This window comes from Nannobrachium achirus (genome assembly GCF_963921795.1).
Source record: "Nannobrachium achirus genome assembly, chromosome: 15".
Taxonomy (NCBI): Eukaryota; Metazoa; Chordata; class Actinopteri; order Myctophiformes; family Myctophidae; genus Nannobrachium; species Nannobrachium achirus.
This window is the reverse complement of record NC_137822.1, coordinates 11,415,813-11,432,102: the sequence shown is the minus strand read 5'-3', so window position 1 is coordinate 11,432,102 and position 16,290 is coordinate 11,415,813. Positions and strand designations below refer to the sequence as shown.

General features: G+C 43.9%; 2 protein-coding genes across 2 annotated transcripts; one reads left to right on the top strand and one right to left on the bottom strand.

Annotated features, from left to right (window-relative positions):
- Positions 1 to 270: 270 nt before the first annotated feature.
- On the bottom strand, positions 271 to 2,832 carry pgam2 (phosphoglycerate mutase 2 (muscle); the record flags this gene model as incomplete). The annotated part of the gene is made up of 3 exons (XM_080743198.1): positions 271 to 440; positions 1,738 to 1,918; positions 2,416 to 2,832. 3 exons carry the CDS (start codon positions 2,830 to 2,832, stop codon positions 271 to 273), a joined length of 768 nt encoding a protein of 255 aa, XP_080599324.1.
- Positions 2,833 to 13,007: 10,175 nt separating this feature from the next.
- On the top strand, positions 13,008 to 16,038 carry LOC308299608 (neurofilament light polypeptide-like; the record flags this gene model as incomplete). The annotated part of the gene is made up of 4 exons (XM_080743403.1): positions 13,008 to 14,060; positions 14,201 to 14,325; positions 14,567 to 15,033; positions 15,614 to 16,038. The coding sequence occupies 4 exons, from the start codon at positions 13,008 to 13,010 to the stop codon at positions 16,036 to 16,038; spliced, it is 2,070 nt and encodes a 689-aa protein (XP_080599529.1).
- Between the last annotated feature and the right edge of the window lie 252 nt (positions 16,039 to 16,290).

Below are 16,290 nucleotides of genomic sequence, written 5' to 3'. Positions count from 1 at the left end.
AATGACCCAGGATGGAATGGACTGCTGGTGAGGGTTGTGTACACCACATAAACCAGAGTGTTAGTTTAACTCAAGGGAGTGTAAACTTGAACCCTTTTGGGTCCTTATGTTTCCAGTGTAGAGGGTCCAAAAATGTCCCCTTCCGGATACATTTTTGTTCTCTCATTGTTAAAACAACACTCCGGATTTTGCTGTGTAGGGAGATGGATAGGACTGGCAAGATGGAGGTGTCCAGGGAAGTGGGAGATAGTCTCTATGGTTTTCTTTTCTTTACTTCTTTGCTTTGCCCTGGGCAGCCACTGCCTCCATTGCCTTCTTTACTGTCTCCTCGTCGCCCAGGAAAGCCATGGGCTTAATGGGCTTCAGGTCTGCGTCCAGCTCATACACGATGGGGATTCCTGTGGGCAGGTTCAGCTCCATGATGGCTGCATCAGACATACCTGGACAGACCAGACAAGCAGGCAGAAACAAAGCTCTGGTTAGAATTAATACACATTGTACATACAGCTGGTTGTGTGTCAACCAAGGACACAGAATGAAAACAGGATTTGAAATGAAAATGGATTTACAGGCTGTGGAATGGCTGGATGCCTGCCAGAGTCAAACTAATTGGACTCAGGTGTGACTAGACACCTGTTGTGCATCAGGACGAATGCACACAGGATAATCCCAGGCAGAGACTGTCTCTGTCACAACAGGTCCTGTATCTGACTTTTTGTGTTACTTGTTTCATTGGCTTGCTACCAAATTACACCAAAGACATGGCAAGCAGTGTGTGGTCACGTGGTCTAAGTCTGTCCTACAATTGAGCCTGTCACACATCATTATTAATCACTGACTGTTATTATTCCTCTTTTGAGGGATGAGTTGTTTTTAGAGCTCCCCTTAAACTATATGCACAGTAACATCTGTGTTCATTTATTCTTTTGTAACTCTGAGAGTGTACAAATGTAACCAAATGGACTGTGGTTACATCAGTACACTCAGGCATATACAGTACAGACATTTGCCTGTGGCTTCTAGCCTCTGCCTGCATCACTCCTTTTACCCATAATATGAAAATGTGCAACCTTTCTGCAGAAAGGTCATGCCTGAAACAGGAGCCAAGGTCATGGCCTTTTCCACTGTCTGTGAGCTCTGGACAAGTCCCCATGTTATTTTTAGATTCTGTGTAAACTAGGGAGGTGTGTGCTTATCTGTGTGTGTGTGTGTGTGTGTGTGTGTGTGTGTGTGTGTGTGTGTGTGTGTGTGTGTGTGCGTGTGCGTGTGCGTGTGTGTGTGTGTGTGTGTGTGTGTGTCTGTCGTTACTGCATCTGAACTTTGCTGGAGCACGGGACAGTCAGGACAGGGACGGGCCTCTTGAAACATGACATCTTTGACCTTTAAACTTGGATTCCCCTTTATTGCAAGAATGCATTCTTGCATAATAACCCTACATACATACCTACTAACAGAGCTGGTCAGGCACGGAGGGCCATGCTGGATGTCAAGTCGTCTTTAATATTGTCTTTTATATTATCCTATTTTTAAGTGTTATGCTGCTGTAGTTGTTATCTTCCCTTACCCGTTTCATGCTCACTGCTGCTGAATTTCCCTTGGGATCAACAAAAGGTCTGTCAATCTATTCCCTGCCTAGGATGTCCTCAATCCCGTTCATATAGTAACTTCCTTCTACTTTTCAATCTCCTCTACTCCTCTACATCTGCATTCTACTTTATAGTGGTGCTCACTGCTCACCCTCCAAGTGCTTGACGATGCCACGGAGACTGTTGCCATGGGCAGCGATGATGACGTTCTTTCCAGCCTTGATCTGTGGTGCGATGACATCATTCCAGAATGGCAGAGCGCGGGCAATGGTGTCCTTCAGTGACTCACAGGTGGGCAGTTCACCAGCCTTCAGGTCCTTGTAACGCCTTGACTAGTGGGCACAGAGAACAGTGCTGGATTGTCAGATGATACCGCAATACAGCGACAGCTGCAGACGAAATTATTTCAAAGGGCCAGCGTGCAAATGGTGGTATGTGTGGCATTTAATTGTGATGAATGAGATGGCTAACTGGACTGGATCTTTTATTAAAGTTCCAAATTAGTTTTTGCATAATAGTGTTGTTTCTTTTCAGTTCTTGGAACATGGGTTGTTATATAATGAACAATTAATCGCCATCGGACAAGTAATTCTTCATCCTGTCAACGTTCAGACATTTAGGTCCGGTAGGGCCTGCACTTGATCTAATCTTGTGAATCACACGATCACACGCACACTAATTAAGTCTAGATGTCTTGTACTTGGTGTCCCTTTTTTGAGCATTTCATTGTACGGAAATTGAAAAACCTTTCTAAATAGCAGGTGTGCAAGCTTGTAGATCAGCTATTTTTTTAAATGTATTTTCGAAGATTTTCAAGTGCTTAACTTACCTCGCTGATGATCTTGTGGTAGTTGTGTTCCTTCTCCATGGGGGGAGGGGGGATGTCGAAGGAGCGACGCCAGATCTTGACCTGCTCCTCGCCGTGCTTCTCGGCGGTCTCGGCCTTGTTGAGGCCGGTCAGGCCGCCGTAGTGGCGCTCGTTCAGGCGCCAGGTGCGGTGCACTGGCAGCCACATCTGGTCCGTGCCCTCCAGGATGGTCCAGAGGGTCTTCACGGCGCGCTTCAGCACGGAGGTGTAGCACACATCAAACTTCATGCCGGCCTCCTTGATGGCCAGGGCGCCGCGCTTGGCCTCCTCCAGGCCCTTCTCGCTGAGGTCGGCGTCAAACCAGCCGCAGAAGCGGTTGTACTGGTTCCACTCGCTCTCGCCGTGGCGGACGATAACAAGACGGTGGGCGGCTGCCATGTTTCACAGCTTGTGTTTTGACCCTGAACCAAACAGAGAGAGGCACAGCCTTTGTGGTGCACACACACTGAGCCCACATACCACATTCTTTTTATAGTGGCCTAGAATGTGACTCTGCCCACCGGACGGGCCCCTGCCAGTTTCCTCCAGTGAGGAGCCATTATCCTCTGATGGACATCCAGGCTTAGCCAATGGGATCACACCTCTGGTGTCCTGTGTCCTGGCCGGGAAGGGCAGAGGTCATGGATTGAGCCAAAATAGCAACATGACTTTTAAAGTGAGAGCTTGTGGAATAAAAGTGTAAAGATCAGAGTTGGCTGCAGAGGGACAGGATAGGACAGGACTAAACATTTGTATAATTATTCTAAACAAATGTTTCCTTGCAATGAGCGACTCCAGTTGCCAAAATTCCCAAAAGTGCATTTCCATATTATTGAGACTACTAATCCAATATTACTATTATAATGACAATAGTGAGATAGCAGTAATGTATTAGTAATATAGTAGTAATGAAGAGAAATAAGGAATATTTATAAGCATTTGTACAGCATTTACTTGATAGCTAGAAATTGCTGAGCCAATAGTCTGACCTGGCCAAACTAGAAATCAGATTTTAATTGAAATGATGAAACACTACATTAAAGATGGCGGTGCATCTAGTGTCCAGTCCAGTGTGCCTTCTGCTTCAAATTACTTTATTGACATTGTCAACCAGTAGGTGTCCTACCCGATAATAAATGCGACTGTCAGGTCGCAAGTTACTATGAAAAGCTCCACTGGCTGTCCGTCAGTCCCTCCGTCCGTCTGTCCGTCACGCCACATCACACTATTGCCCCTACTCTTATCTCTGGCACGGTTGGCCCTATCGATGCCAAATTTTGCACACACACTGGCAAATCACAACCTCAGCCCCTGATTTCTCACGTGGCCCTCTTCTAGCACCACCATCAGGCAGATTTTTTAATCACGCAAAGCGGTACGCAGTATATCTCTGAAGTCATGTCATCAACATGGATCTGTCCCATTTTTCCCATATTCCCTCCTGATTGGCTATGAAGGCCTTCTAAAGTTTGTGTATGCGACGTGACGGTGGCTTATCTCCCGATTAGGGAGTCTTACTGGTAGTGTAATGTGATAGTGTGCTGCTGGTGAATCCCTTGTCTAAATGATGATTAAGTGGCAAAGCCTATTTGCAGAAATCTGATAAAATCAATCAAATCACCTTCCCCTCCCAGCTATAACCTCACCCAAACACGGCCGGTTGTGTTTGTGTACTGTAGATGCTCATCCAAAACTGGATGCACCGCAGTGGATTTGAGACAGTATTATATGCAGTGGTGGGCAGGTCCGTTACCCCTGCAGCACCTGAGTCTGTTCTATCCACACATACAGTGAGAGTGAGCTGATGTGGACAACTTTTAAAGCCCTGTTATAGATGCAACAATGTATTGAACTCGACTCTACCATCAGCTTTAATCCTGGGAACTGAACTGAAGTGCAACTGCTGATCAAGCGTGAAAAGTGACTTACCGTCCCAAAACAGAGTTTAAGGTATAAATGTCAGAGACTTTACATTATGATTCGTATATTGACGAAAAGAGAAATACAATAGTCCTTAAATTCAATATTAATGGCACTCCAGGCATAATGCCAACCCGCCCGCAACTTATGTCCATACGAGGCATTAGGGATTATGCTATTGCACTGCAGAGAAGCACGGACTGGAAATGGTGCAACAAGAAATCTTGGTCTGCATTCATTCATTTATTCATTCATTTATATAGTTCAAATAAAATAAAAATAGTTAGATGGGTGTTCCGAGGGAGTCTTCTAGTTTGGTATTTGTACTAGTCAAGTGAAGTAAATGTAAAATATAGCACATTTCATACAATGTAAACTATTTAAATAATCATAACAAAACAAAAACGGGCATATTTACAGACACATAATAGGCATCTGCATATGTAAGCAATTATTGCTTGTCCATTTACCAAGTGCCACTGTGCCAGGTGATCTGAGAGTTGTGATTAAGCAGGTCAGAAATCATCTACTGTCAGGAGCTGAAGCATTCATTATCCTATGATCGATGGGTGTGATAGAAGGATGGAGAGGGTGATATTTAATAACCCCTCAGGATGATAACTGAAACGTGCTGATATGTCAGTAGCAGCCCAATCAGTGCAGAAGGTGACACCACATGAACTGTCACCGTGAGTCACGTCACTGTGAAAGGAACTCAACATACTGTATCAAACACAGCCACCATGGTAGCTGTGTTGATCAAATGCTACAGAATGTCCTCTTATCTTTGTTACTGTGTCATAAACATGTGGGTTCGCTTTGTCATAATCAAATGATTGTCCAGGCAGGGCAACCAACTGAGCGGAGTAATAAAGGATATATGATATGTCCGGGGCTCTGGGGTTGATAATAATTAAGCCCAATCTGATCAATAAGCACAAACTAAATAAAAGTGCCATCACTTCGAGTGACCTCAACGTGTAAATAAGGTGTTTGCTGAAATGAGCAAATGTCAGGGCTCTAGTGGGTACGTGATGAAAAAATGATACTCCGGCCAATCTCTTTTGACCACAGTAACAAACCGTGGGCCTACTTCAGGCCTCCTCGAGTGGAAACACTTGGGAAAGGACAATTTACCAGGTGATAATCTATATGTATTGCAGTCACGTGGATCTGCAGCATGTGTTTATCCTGATTGAGTTTTCATTATTTGATTGTAATTTGCTTTGATCAGTTCCCATTCATTTATTTTATTGCGAGGATGTTTTGGTACCATTCCCAAAAGGTGTAATGTTTATTTACAATGGTAAATAAACTTTACACCTTTTGGGAATGGTTTCCAGTGGCTGCCTTCTTTTTGTCTCTCTGGCAAAGTATATAAAGTAATCTCCAAACAAAAAAATTCAAGTAAAGAGCAGATATACAGTACTTAATTACAGTACTCAAGTCAATGTATATTAGTATCATTAGCACCGATTGTGGTTAATGTAGATAATTGTGATGTAATAATGCTGCAGCTCAAGGACCACAGTCAACATTATAGTCAAAGCATGTAAGGCAAGTTGATTTTTATAGCACATTTTTGAACAACAAGGCTATTCAAATGCAGATATACAAAAGTGTGTTTCACAAAACATTAAGAGCATTAAAAAATGTTGTTAATCTATGAGAATAGAAAATAAGAATTTGTTCAAATAACTGATCATTAGGAGAATGTTATATTGATATGATATACAGTATCTGTCCATAAGATGGTGTTGTTGTTACCATTGAATAGTGAGTGCTAGACATGATATAATTTAGTAACTAACAGTAGATAGTTTTATTTATTTTATTTTCAGAGAAAAATTAAATCAAGCATGGCATCCCCTAAATATTTGTCATATAATTAGATAAACTGAGCTAGCAGCAGAAAAGGGGAGGTACAGTAGGTGCCCTGATTTAAAAACAACAGGGATTTGCGGTCTCAGATCACAAGAGTGACTGAAAACAGCAGCCAGTGGCTCTGTCTGATTATATCTCATTAGAATGTGCAACTGGGGCAACAGAAATAACAGATTTTTTTTCTTCAACTACATTAGACAGTGGTAAATTTGAGTATCTGAGAAACTGAACAGTCTGTTCAAACGACAAAGACGTTTAAACTAGATGTTGAAACAAATAAATGGTTCAAACTACTGGTGTAACTGTTCTAAACTCTATATATTGCGATCATAATTATTGAGTGTTTGTTCGGAGTAGGGCATTCACGAATAGTGATTTTTAGTATCCGAATTATTCGACTTCAAAGTATTCGAATAGTCGAATATTCGACTGGCCAAATATTAAGTAAGCAAGATATTAAGTGTGTTGCGAGGCGTTGTGAGCATGTAGATCTGCTATTTTCACAATATTTATCTGCGGAACCGAGTCACATTAAATGTAATACCTACACTTCCAAGTGCTTGTCAGGGTGGGGGTCCCCAGTTCAAATATGTTTATTTTGGGGGTCACAGCCTTAAAAGGTTTGAGAAGCCCTGGTATAGAGCATTAACAAATTCATCCACCATGGGCATTGACAAATCATTCTTATGACTTCCTATCTAGCCAAGCTTTATAAACTATATATGTTTTAAAGATAAAACAATAAAAAAATAAAAATAAGCGAATATTCGACTTCGGTGAAAAACTTCGAATAGTGACTTTGATATTCGAATATTCGAATATTCGTATATTTGGTGAATGCCCTAGTTCGGAGTCTGTCCCAGCACCAATGTTATCAGGAGTGAGAACTCAGACAGGATACAGGACACTCTGAAGCCCCCTTTAAGATCATATGTGGGCTAAATGTAACCTAGGCAATTTGCGCCTTATTTACGCTTTGGCAGAAACAATGTGCGTGACAGAAACAATGTGATGCATTGACACTTAAATGAAGTTGTTGATTGACACATCACACAAACCTTTGTGACAGAAGCATCTGTATATACCAGTCTTAATGTAATATTGTGGTTATGGTAGGCCTATACTGTAGGCATGTCCTGACAACCCAAGGCTGCCACACAGGATCTGTGGGTGACACTGCAAGGGCCCTACCCTGTACACTATATAATACTGCTTAATATGATATCTCACCTGCACGTGAATCTATTATGCACTATGTTATCTGTAACTGATCTATTTCATAAACAGTTCAACCTACCTTCTGTCTGTACCTACTGTAGCCTATAGCTGTGATTCTCAAACTTTTCATGTTTCAAGGACCCCCATTGACAAGATTTTTACAGCTTCAACCATTTTAATTTCAAGGGCCCCCAGTTTAACATGCATTAGGTTACATACCCCCATTTAATGGCATTTTATCTCTAGGATCCCAATTTACAGTATATTGTAAAATCAATGTTAATTTAACTGAGAGAATAGAATCTGTATCATCACAGACTCACACCCTTCATCCTTGACCCCAAAGCTTCTCACTGTCTGGACCTGTTTGAGGTCATTGTTCTGGAGCACCCAGCAGAAGCCTGGAAACTGTGCTAGCCAGAGGAGGATCTATGAGGCAATTTTGCTGCTTTATTTTTTTATATTCTCTGCAAAATATAACTGACGACCAGTAATACTCCCTAATCGGGAGATAAGTGACCGTCAGGTCGCATACACAAACTTTAGAAGGCAATCATAGCCAATCAGGAGGGAATATGGGAAATGGGACATATCCATGTTGATGACATGGCTTTAGAGATACCGTGTACCACTTTGCGTGATTTTAGGCCAAAATCTGTAGGAGCAGTGTCCAAAAATCGGCCTGATGGTGGCGCTAGAAGAGGGCCATGTGAGAAATCAGGGGCGGAGGTTGTGATTTGCCATCCAAGGAGTGTGTGTGCAAACTTTGGCATGGATAGGGGCAACGGTGGCAGAGATAAGAGTAGGGGCAAAAGTGTGACGTGACGGACAGACATACAGACAGACGGACGGACAGACAGACAGACAGACAGACAGACAGCCGGTGGAGCTTTTCATAGTAACTTGCGACTTGAGGTTAGAAAAAAAGGTGTCTGTATTGTGAAGACATTTTCCTTTGAACACTGGTGACCCTTTCTTTTGTGAAAAAGTGTAGTCAGTGGTGCTGATCTGAATGTTTTAGATAATGTTTCTAAGGATGTGCAATAAATGCATATATCTTAGCACATTTCAGCTTGAAATTGCTTAGGGAATAAAGTTGTTTGGTCCAAATGGATTTATATGGTTCCATCTGTACACTCTCTGAGTTACACATTGATAAACCAAAGCTGAGAATGTTACTGTGTATCTGTCTACCCGATGTATAAAGCAAAGTGAAAATAATAGATTTGTGTGTGTGTGTGTGTGTGTGTGTGTGTGTGTGTGTGTGTGTGTGTGTGTGTGTGTGTGTGTGTGTGTGTGTGTGTGTGTGTGTGTGTGTGTGTGTGTGTGTGTGTTATGGATCAAAATGATGGGAATTTGTTTAGGTAGGCCTAGATGCAGGTGTTAGCCTATGGTTTATTTGACATACAGTAGCTGTTGCTACAACACATCTATACCGTAGGTGGCATAATTATGGTTTGTTTGACAGTATTACCCCGAACGCTGCACGTCAGAAAGTGGGAACTCAACGGCAAAAAGTTTGGTGATCGGAGACAGTATGGACAGGCCCAAGACATAAGAGCTGGTACTTAAGACAATCAAAATAGAGTCCACAGATCTTATTCTATTGTAATAAAAGAAGACCAGGGTTTTAGTTTGCCTTTGATAGTTCTGCACTGTGAAAGACAAGTATGCCCCAGAGTGGTGGTGTGGTTTGTCATCAGTGGCCAAGTTCTCCTTCAAAGGATTCTTTGATCCAGCCTTGATAAGAGATGCCAGCAGCATGCTTCTCTCTCTCTCTCTCTCTCTGCACCAGTCTGGTTTCACCGGCCCACTGGGAACTGCCGTGGTGCTCCAGATTACCAGTCCGCCATTAGGGTCCAGAGATGAGTACCCAGGGGATTTGTGTGAGCACAACAGTACAGGATGACTCAGCCTGCAGCACAGTCCCAGTTCTCACTGCCTGCCTGCGTCCTTTGGGGTAGACTGTTAAGAGTACTGGACTGTCCCCAAACATGGGAGGCTTTGCAGCATTAGCAAAATACAGTCACTTAATGTGCGAGCGAGCGTGCGTGCATGCACAGTTTGCACACACACGTGCACAAATAAGCGCAAAGCACTGCAATACAGTTCCATAATGCTTTAGGAGAAAATGTGTGATGAAACATAAAATATTAAACTACATAGCCCAAGCGTGTGCGCGCACACAAAGTTAAAGAAATGTTACCGCAAGGCACCACAGCTTTTCATAATGCTTTACCTTATTGGGGAAGTGCATGGTGCTGTACATACATAATAATCTCTCTCTCTCTCTTTCTCTCTCTCTCTCTCTCTGTCACTCACTCACTCACTCACTCACTCATGAGTGAGTGAGTGAGTGAGTGAGTGAGTGAGTGAGTGAGTGAGTGAGTGAGTGAGTGCACTCACTCACTCACTCTCTCACACACACACACACACACACACACACACACACACACACACACACACACACACACACACACACACACACACACACACACACACACACTTAGGAAGAAGTGCACGTCAGCATCCAAATGTAATTGACCTGCCATGGTGTCTGTACTGCAGAGGAAAGAGGAGAAGACTGCTTCTCGTTCATGAATTAACAGGACATCATGACAGTGCACAAACATCTAGGATTTTCTTTTTTCCTTTTTTGACCAAGAAAGAGACACAAATATAACAAAATAAAAACAAATGAATAAATACCAAAAACGTATGTTATTACTATAACCCGACCTTAACCGAACTGTGGAAATGGGTTTCTCATAATTAATGCTATATTGATTTGCACACAATGTTAATTAAAAATTGCATGTCCATTAATAATTTAGTACTCATCACTCATTCCAAATGTGTTCTTTCAATTTGATCTGTTTACGTCAGATGCAAGGCCCTTTCAAAAACAAAACACAAACGCGTTTCTCAGAATAGGTTAAATTAGATACATATTTCAACAGGAAAGGTCGGCAGTTCAATCTCATACAGTAACCTATGTATCCTACTGTTATTGCTTCCTTAACATTATGTCTGTCCCGATCCATTTTCTCCTCAGTGGGTTGAGCCAATGGGAATGACTCAGAGAAGAGTGCAAGAGTTGATTGAATTGCACTGTGCTCTTCACAGTAGTATGCTGTACCTGGGCTCAGGGCTACACATACACACGCACGCATGCATGCATGCATGCTCGCACGCACGCACACACACGCACGCAGACACCTCACAGAGAGACACAAAGCAGGCTCAATGATGCAAAGTTACAAAGGACCTTTTAATTTAGGGTAGAATTTCTGTGAACTCTCATAACAGACGACTAGCCTACCTTGGGGCTCACTCCACTCACTCCACTCACTAGGCTAGCTCACTCCACTAACACTATGGACCAGAGCTAAGGTGGACCCAGGCAGAGTCAGACAGCAGTGCCAGGATTTCATTGATTGATTGGCAGGTTACAATATTGTCTAATTGTGTTTTCAGTTGCTCTTTAAAGTTGCATGGAACTGGCTATATCAATGGTGTACTGTTAAGTACCTTTTGGGGGTTCCCAGGGCCAGATGACAGTGTCAATTTAAGGACTTTTAAGACCTATTTAATATACCTAGGAAAAAAGACCATTAATGATTCAAGGTTCAACAAACTATATTATAAAACTGGTCACACATTGTCCAAATGGTCAAATAATATAAGAAATAGGCAAACATTTTGAAAATAGCTGTGTTCAGTAGATCTGTTATTTTCACAATATTCAGTTAGTGCTTATCAGGGTGGGGGTCCCCTGTTCAGATATGATTACTTTGGGGAGTCACAGCCTGAAAAAGTATAGCATGTAGCTCTGGTCCATAGGTGACTCTTCGAGCATTTGATTCATATCACTGGTAGCGCAGTCTCTCGACTTTTAATAGTAAAAAATAAAGAATACACTTGTGTTACTCACCAAACAAAGATTGCTTTAATGTTTTGCATGCCTACTCTCCTTGGTGGAAAGACTCCAAGATTCTGTGTAAAATACACTTTTTGGCCAGAAAAGAAAATAGTTTTAGTTACTCCACTGTTCCAATTGTCAATAGAACAATTCTATGGACCAGAGTTACAGCATGCAGCACACCCAGCAAGGCTGGGCAGTGGCAATAGTATACTTGGTGCACCTATATATGTGTGTGTGTTCAGAAGCACAGAAACTTTCATTACAAAACTGTCTCATCAATAACACTTTCAACCTGGTGTTTTGAGCATGTCATATAGGTATATAGATCATTTTCATTTTGTTCAAGAATAGTGAAAATGGACGATCTAAGCTCACAGTGAGCTTGTAGATCAGCTATTTTCACTATTCATATTTCAAGTGTTTATAACAATGACTGGCAATAATTAACAACAAACATAATTGGTATTTGTCCAATTATTACATGCAAAGCAATAACAGGAAACAACAAAACATAACAACATTGAAATATAGTTGACATCCTGACAACATAATGTACATCGTATGCTTATGTGACCCAGGTCACAGAGGTTACACAATATTGAAATGAGGAAAACATGTATAAAATTAAATTCAAAGTTTTGGGTCTATTTCCTAGTTTTTAAACATATATTGTTCTGTCTATTTATCTATCTGTATTTACATCATGTCTGTCCATCTGTCACTCTATTCTACAATCTGTCTCCATTTTGGTATGTATATATTGTATACATCGGTATGTATTGATATTTGGACATTAGCCCTTCTGACATGTGACCAGCTTGCTTTTTGTTTATGTACATTTATCATTGCAGGACTTTGAGGTCATAGGTGTAATATTCCACTTTGCCACAGGGGGGATGCTGTGTCACGGTTAAGCTGAGTTCAGTATTATGTATGCACACACATGCATACAGTTTAGGTGAATGTTTATGTCCTGCATTTTCTGCAGGGAGGATGACAGGGCTTGAATAATATAATCCGTTTAAAATGCACCCACCCACACACACACCCACCCACGCATGCGCGCTCGAGCAACACACATGTACCTCAAACCCTCATGTGTTCGAGGTCACGGTTCAGATCTCAGATTAAAATGTGTGCTTTTGTTTAATTTCCCTGCCGTCAACTTTTAGATGCACTTAATAAGATATGACAGACTTCTATTTGAACAACAATCTCTGCCTTTCCTCGGCTGTTCCTCTGTGCAGTGAGTGTGCACCCCTCCCACGGCCATCCTTCTCTCTCTCTCTCGCTCTCTCTCTCTCTCTCTCTCTCTCTCTCTCTCTCTCTCTCGCTCTCTCTCTCTCTCTCTCTCTTGCAGTGTAAGCCTATCGATTCTGCGTTGTCAGAGTTTGGATAAAGCGCGTGCGTCAGAGCTCCCCATCCTGCTATAAAAGCCAGAGGCTCTGCAGCAGCAAGGCAGTCCAGGCTTAAACCTTCCCCCTTCACACACCTCCACAGACACACACCCCCTCCACACACGCACACACACCCACACACATCCTCAGGCCCACACACACGCACATAAGCACACACACGCACACACACCGAGCAGAAGGAGAGCAGCCCGCCCTCCGAGCCCACAGCCATGAGTAGCCTCGGCTATGACCCCTTCTACTCCGGCTCCTCGTACCGCCGCTGGTACGCGGAGCCCGCTCCCCGGCCGGTGGTGACCAGGGGGAGGTCACACTCCGTCTACAGCTCCCATGCCGCCCCGTACTCCTCGTCCCGGCTGCAGTACTCCTCTCCCAGCCGGCTGCTGCACTCCCCCTCCCGGGGGGGCCCCTCCGCCTCCACCCTGGAGCTGGAGCTCAGCCAGGCGGCCCAGATCAGCTCCGACTTCCGCACCGTGCGCACCCAGGAGCGCGTGCAGCTGCAGGACCTCAACGACCGCTTCGCCGGCTTCATCGAGCGCGTGCACGAGCTGGAGCAGCAGAACCGGGCCCTGGAGGCAGAGCTGCTGCTGCTGAGGCAGAGGCACAACGAGCCGTCCCGCCTGCGGGCACTCTACGAGCAGGAGGCCCGGGCCCTCAGGCAGGCCGTGGACGAGGCCAGGGCAGAGCAGCAGGCGGCCCTGGGCCAGAGGGAGCGCCTGGAGCAGACCCTGAGCGCCCTACAGGCCCGCTACGAGGAAGAGGTGCTGGGCCGGGAGGACGCTGAGGGGAGGCTGATGGACGCTCGCAGTGCCTCCGACCAGGCCGTCCTGGGCAGGGCCGAGCTGGAGAAGAGGGTGGAGAGCCTGCTGGAGGAGCTGGCCTTCCTCAAGAGGATCCAAGAGGGCGAGGTGGCCGAGCTCCAGGCGCAGGCCCAGCTGGGAGTGCAGGTGCAGGTGGAGTCGGAGGCCGCGACGCCAGACCTCTCCGGCGCCCTGAGGGAGATCCGCTCTCAGTATGAGAGGGTGGCCACCAGAAACATGCAGTCTGCTGAGGACTGGTTCAGAGGGAAGGTGGGCACCCTGACGGAGACCGTGGCCCAGCACACCGACGCCGTCAGGAGCTCCAAAGACGAATCGGGAGAGTTGCGGCGCCAGCTACAGTCCCGCCTGCTGGAGATTGACGCCGGCAGAGGCCTCAACGAGTCCCTGGAAAAACAGCTGCATGAAATGGAAGACAAGCAGAATGATGACATTTCCAACATGCAGGTCAGCAGTGGTATTGCAGGATATTATATATGCTGTTGATGTAACACTTCCAATATGGGATTAATTCCCCATTGCATTTAACAATGAATCTAGTAAAGTACCGACACTTTATTTATGAATGACATGTGAATGTGCTGTAGGATACCATTGGAGAGCTGGAGAATGAGCTTAGAGGCACCAAGCAGGAAATGGCCCGGTATATGAAGGAATACCAGGACCTTCTCAATGTAAAGATGGCCTTGGACATTGAGATTGCTGCATACAGGTAACAGTCAAACAATTTTATTTTTGGCTATGTTTGTAAATGCTAAGGGAAAACAAACCTTGACAGTGTATGAATTCACCTGGACAATTTAGCTAAATGTCTCGCATATGCCACTTCTGACAGTGATTTGATATGATTATTTTATTATAAAATTGATATATTAATATAAATATAAACTTCATTTGAACTGTCCACGGAAGAAAACAAATGCTAAAATTGTATTTCCATGTCTTTTTTACAGGAAGCTCCTGGAAGGAGAGGAGTGTCGCTTCAGTGTGGGAGGAGGAATGTCTTCTATGTCTTCTATGTACGGCCACACCCTGTCGGCCACGCCCTCCTACCGCCCCGTCTTCTCAAGCTTCAGCTCTAGCGCCCCCTACATGATGACATCAACACGCCTCCTCAGCTCCAGCTTTGCCAGCGGTGACGACTACATCTCTGCAAGGCAGGCCCCGCAGGCAGAGGCCTCCGCACCCGAAGAGGAGGAGGAAGAAGAGGAGGAGGCAAAGGAGGAAGAGGAGGAGAAGGAGGAGGAAGAGGTGGTGAAGGAGGAAGAGGAGGCGAAGGAGGAAGAGGAAGAGAAGGAGGAAGAGGAAGAGAAGGAGGAGGAAGCCGCAGAGGAAACAGAAGAGAAGGGAGAGGAGGAAGAAGGAGAGGAGAAAGCAGGGGGAGACGAGGAGAAGGACGAGGACGCTAAAGGAGAAGAAGGTTAGTGCACGACTGCACTTTTTCTTTTCCCTGACTATGTGCTTTAGGCCTATTTGTCAGGGAAGAATTGTCAGATATAATGAATGATACCTGATAATTCTCCCTTGACAAATAATGTGTTAATGTATAAATAGATAAATGTGTCTATGAATGAATGAATGAATGAATGAATGAATGAATAAATGAATGAGGTTTAATTATCTGTTCTGTTAGCATGGTTTTGCTTTTGTTAAATAGCTCTAAATTCTGGTTGTAATCATTGCTAGAGTTTGTTCAGTAACGGGGGTCTACCCATCTCTCCAGCACTTTAGTAAACAGAAAATACATTTACTGGAAATCTGTAAATACATTTACAGATTTCATCCAATCAAGACAGGATATACAAGTGAAATTGGAAGTGACTAAATAAATAAGCAGTCAAATCTTTTAATGGAATACAAGCTGATAAATTATCTTCTTTACATTATTTCATTAATATTTTTGTTTTAGTCAAACGATACATCACTTACAGTCTGTGTGTATTGTCCCTGGTATTTCAAATGAATACAATCCATATGTTTCTCTTTAACACATATTTAAGGTGGGGACGAGACTACAGAAACAGCTGAAGCAGAGGGAGAGAAAGGAGACGAGGGTGACGGAGGAGAGCCGGACGCCAAGGACCAGGCAGAGGCGGAGGCAGAGGAGAAAGAGGGATCCGATGACAAGGATGACAAAGCCGAAGATGCAAAGAAGGAAGAGTCCGATGACAAGGAGGAGGAAGGAAAGAGTGAAGAGAAAAAAGAGGAGGCGGTGGTAGAAAAGAAAGCAGACAAAGCCGACGACCAAAAGAGTGACAAGGCCGACGCGACGAAAGCTGACAAAAAGAAGGACGACAAGGAGGAGAAGAAGGATGAAAAAGCCGATTCCAAAGAAGAGGCAAAGGCAGCTAAACCTGAGGCCAAGAGCGACAAGCCTGCAGAACCTAAGAAAGATGAGCCAGAGAAAGCAAAGGCTAAGAAGTGAAGGCTAATTACACAGTAAAATCCTCAGTGTTAATTTGACTCTGAGAGAGAATGTAAGGGATAAATTAACAGCGAGGATTTCTATATGTCGGCCGACAGAAATGACATGTTTTAATATATCATTATTGTCGTCTTGTCTTATGAGTATAAAACAGCCTTAAATCACATCAGCCATTAATCCAAAGACTGTCAAATTACACAACTCAGCTTGATACAGACTTAGAAGCAATAACATAATCCTCCTAAAGCATGA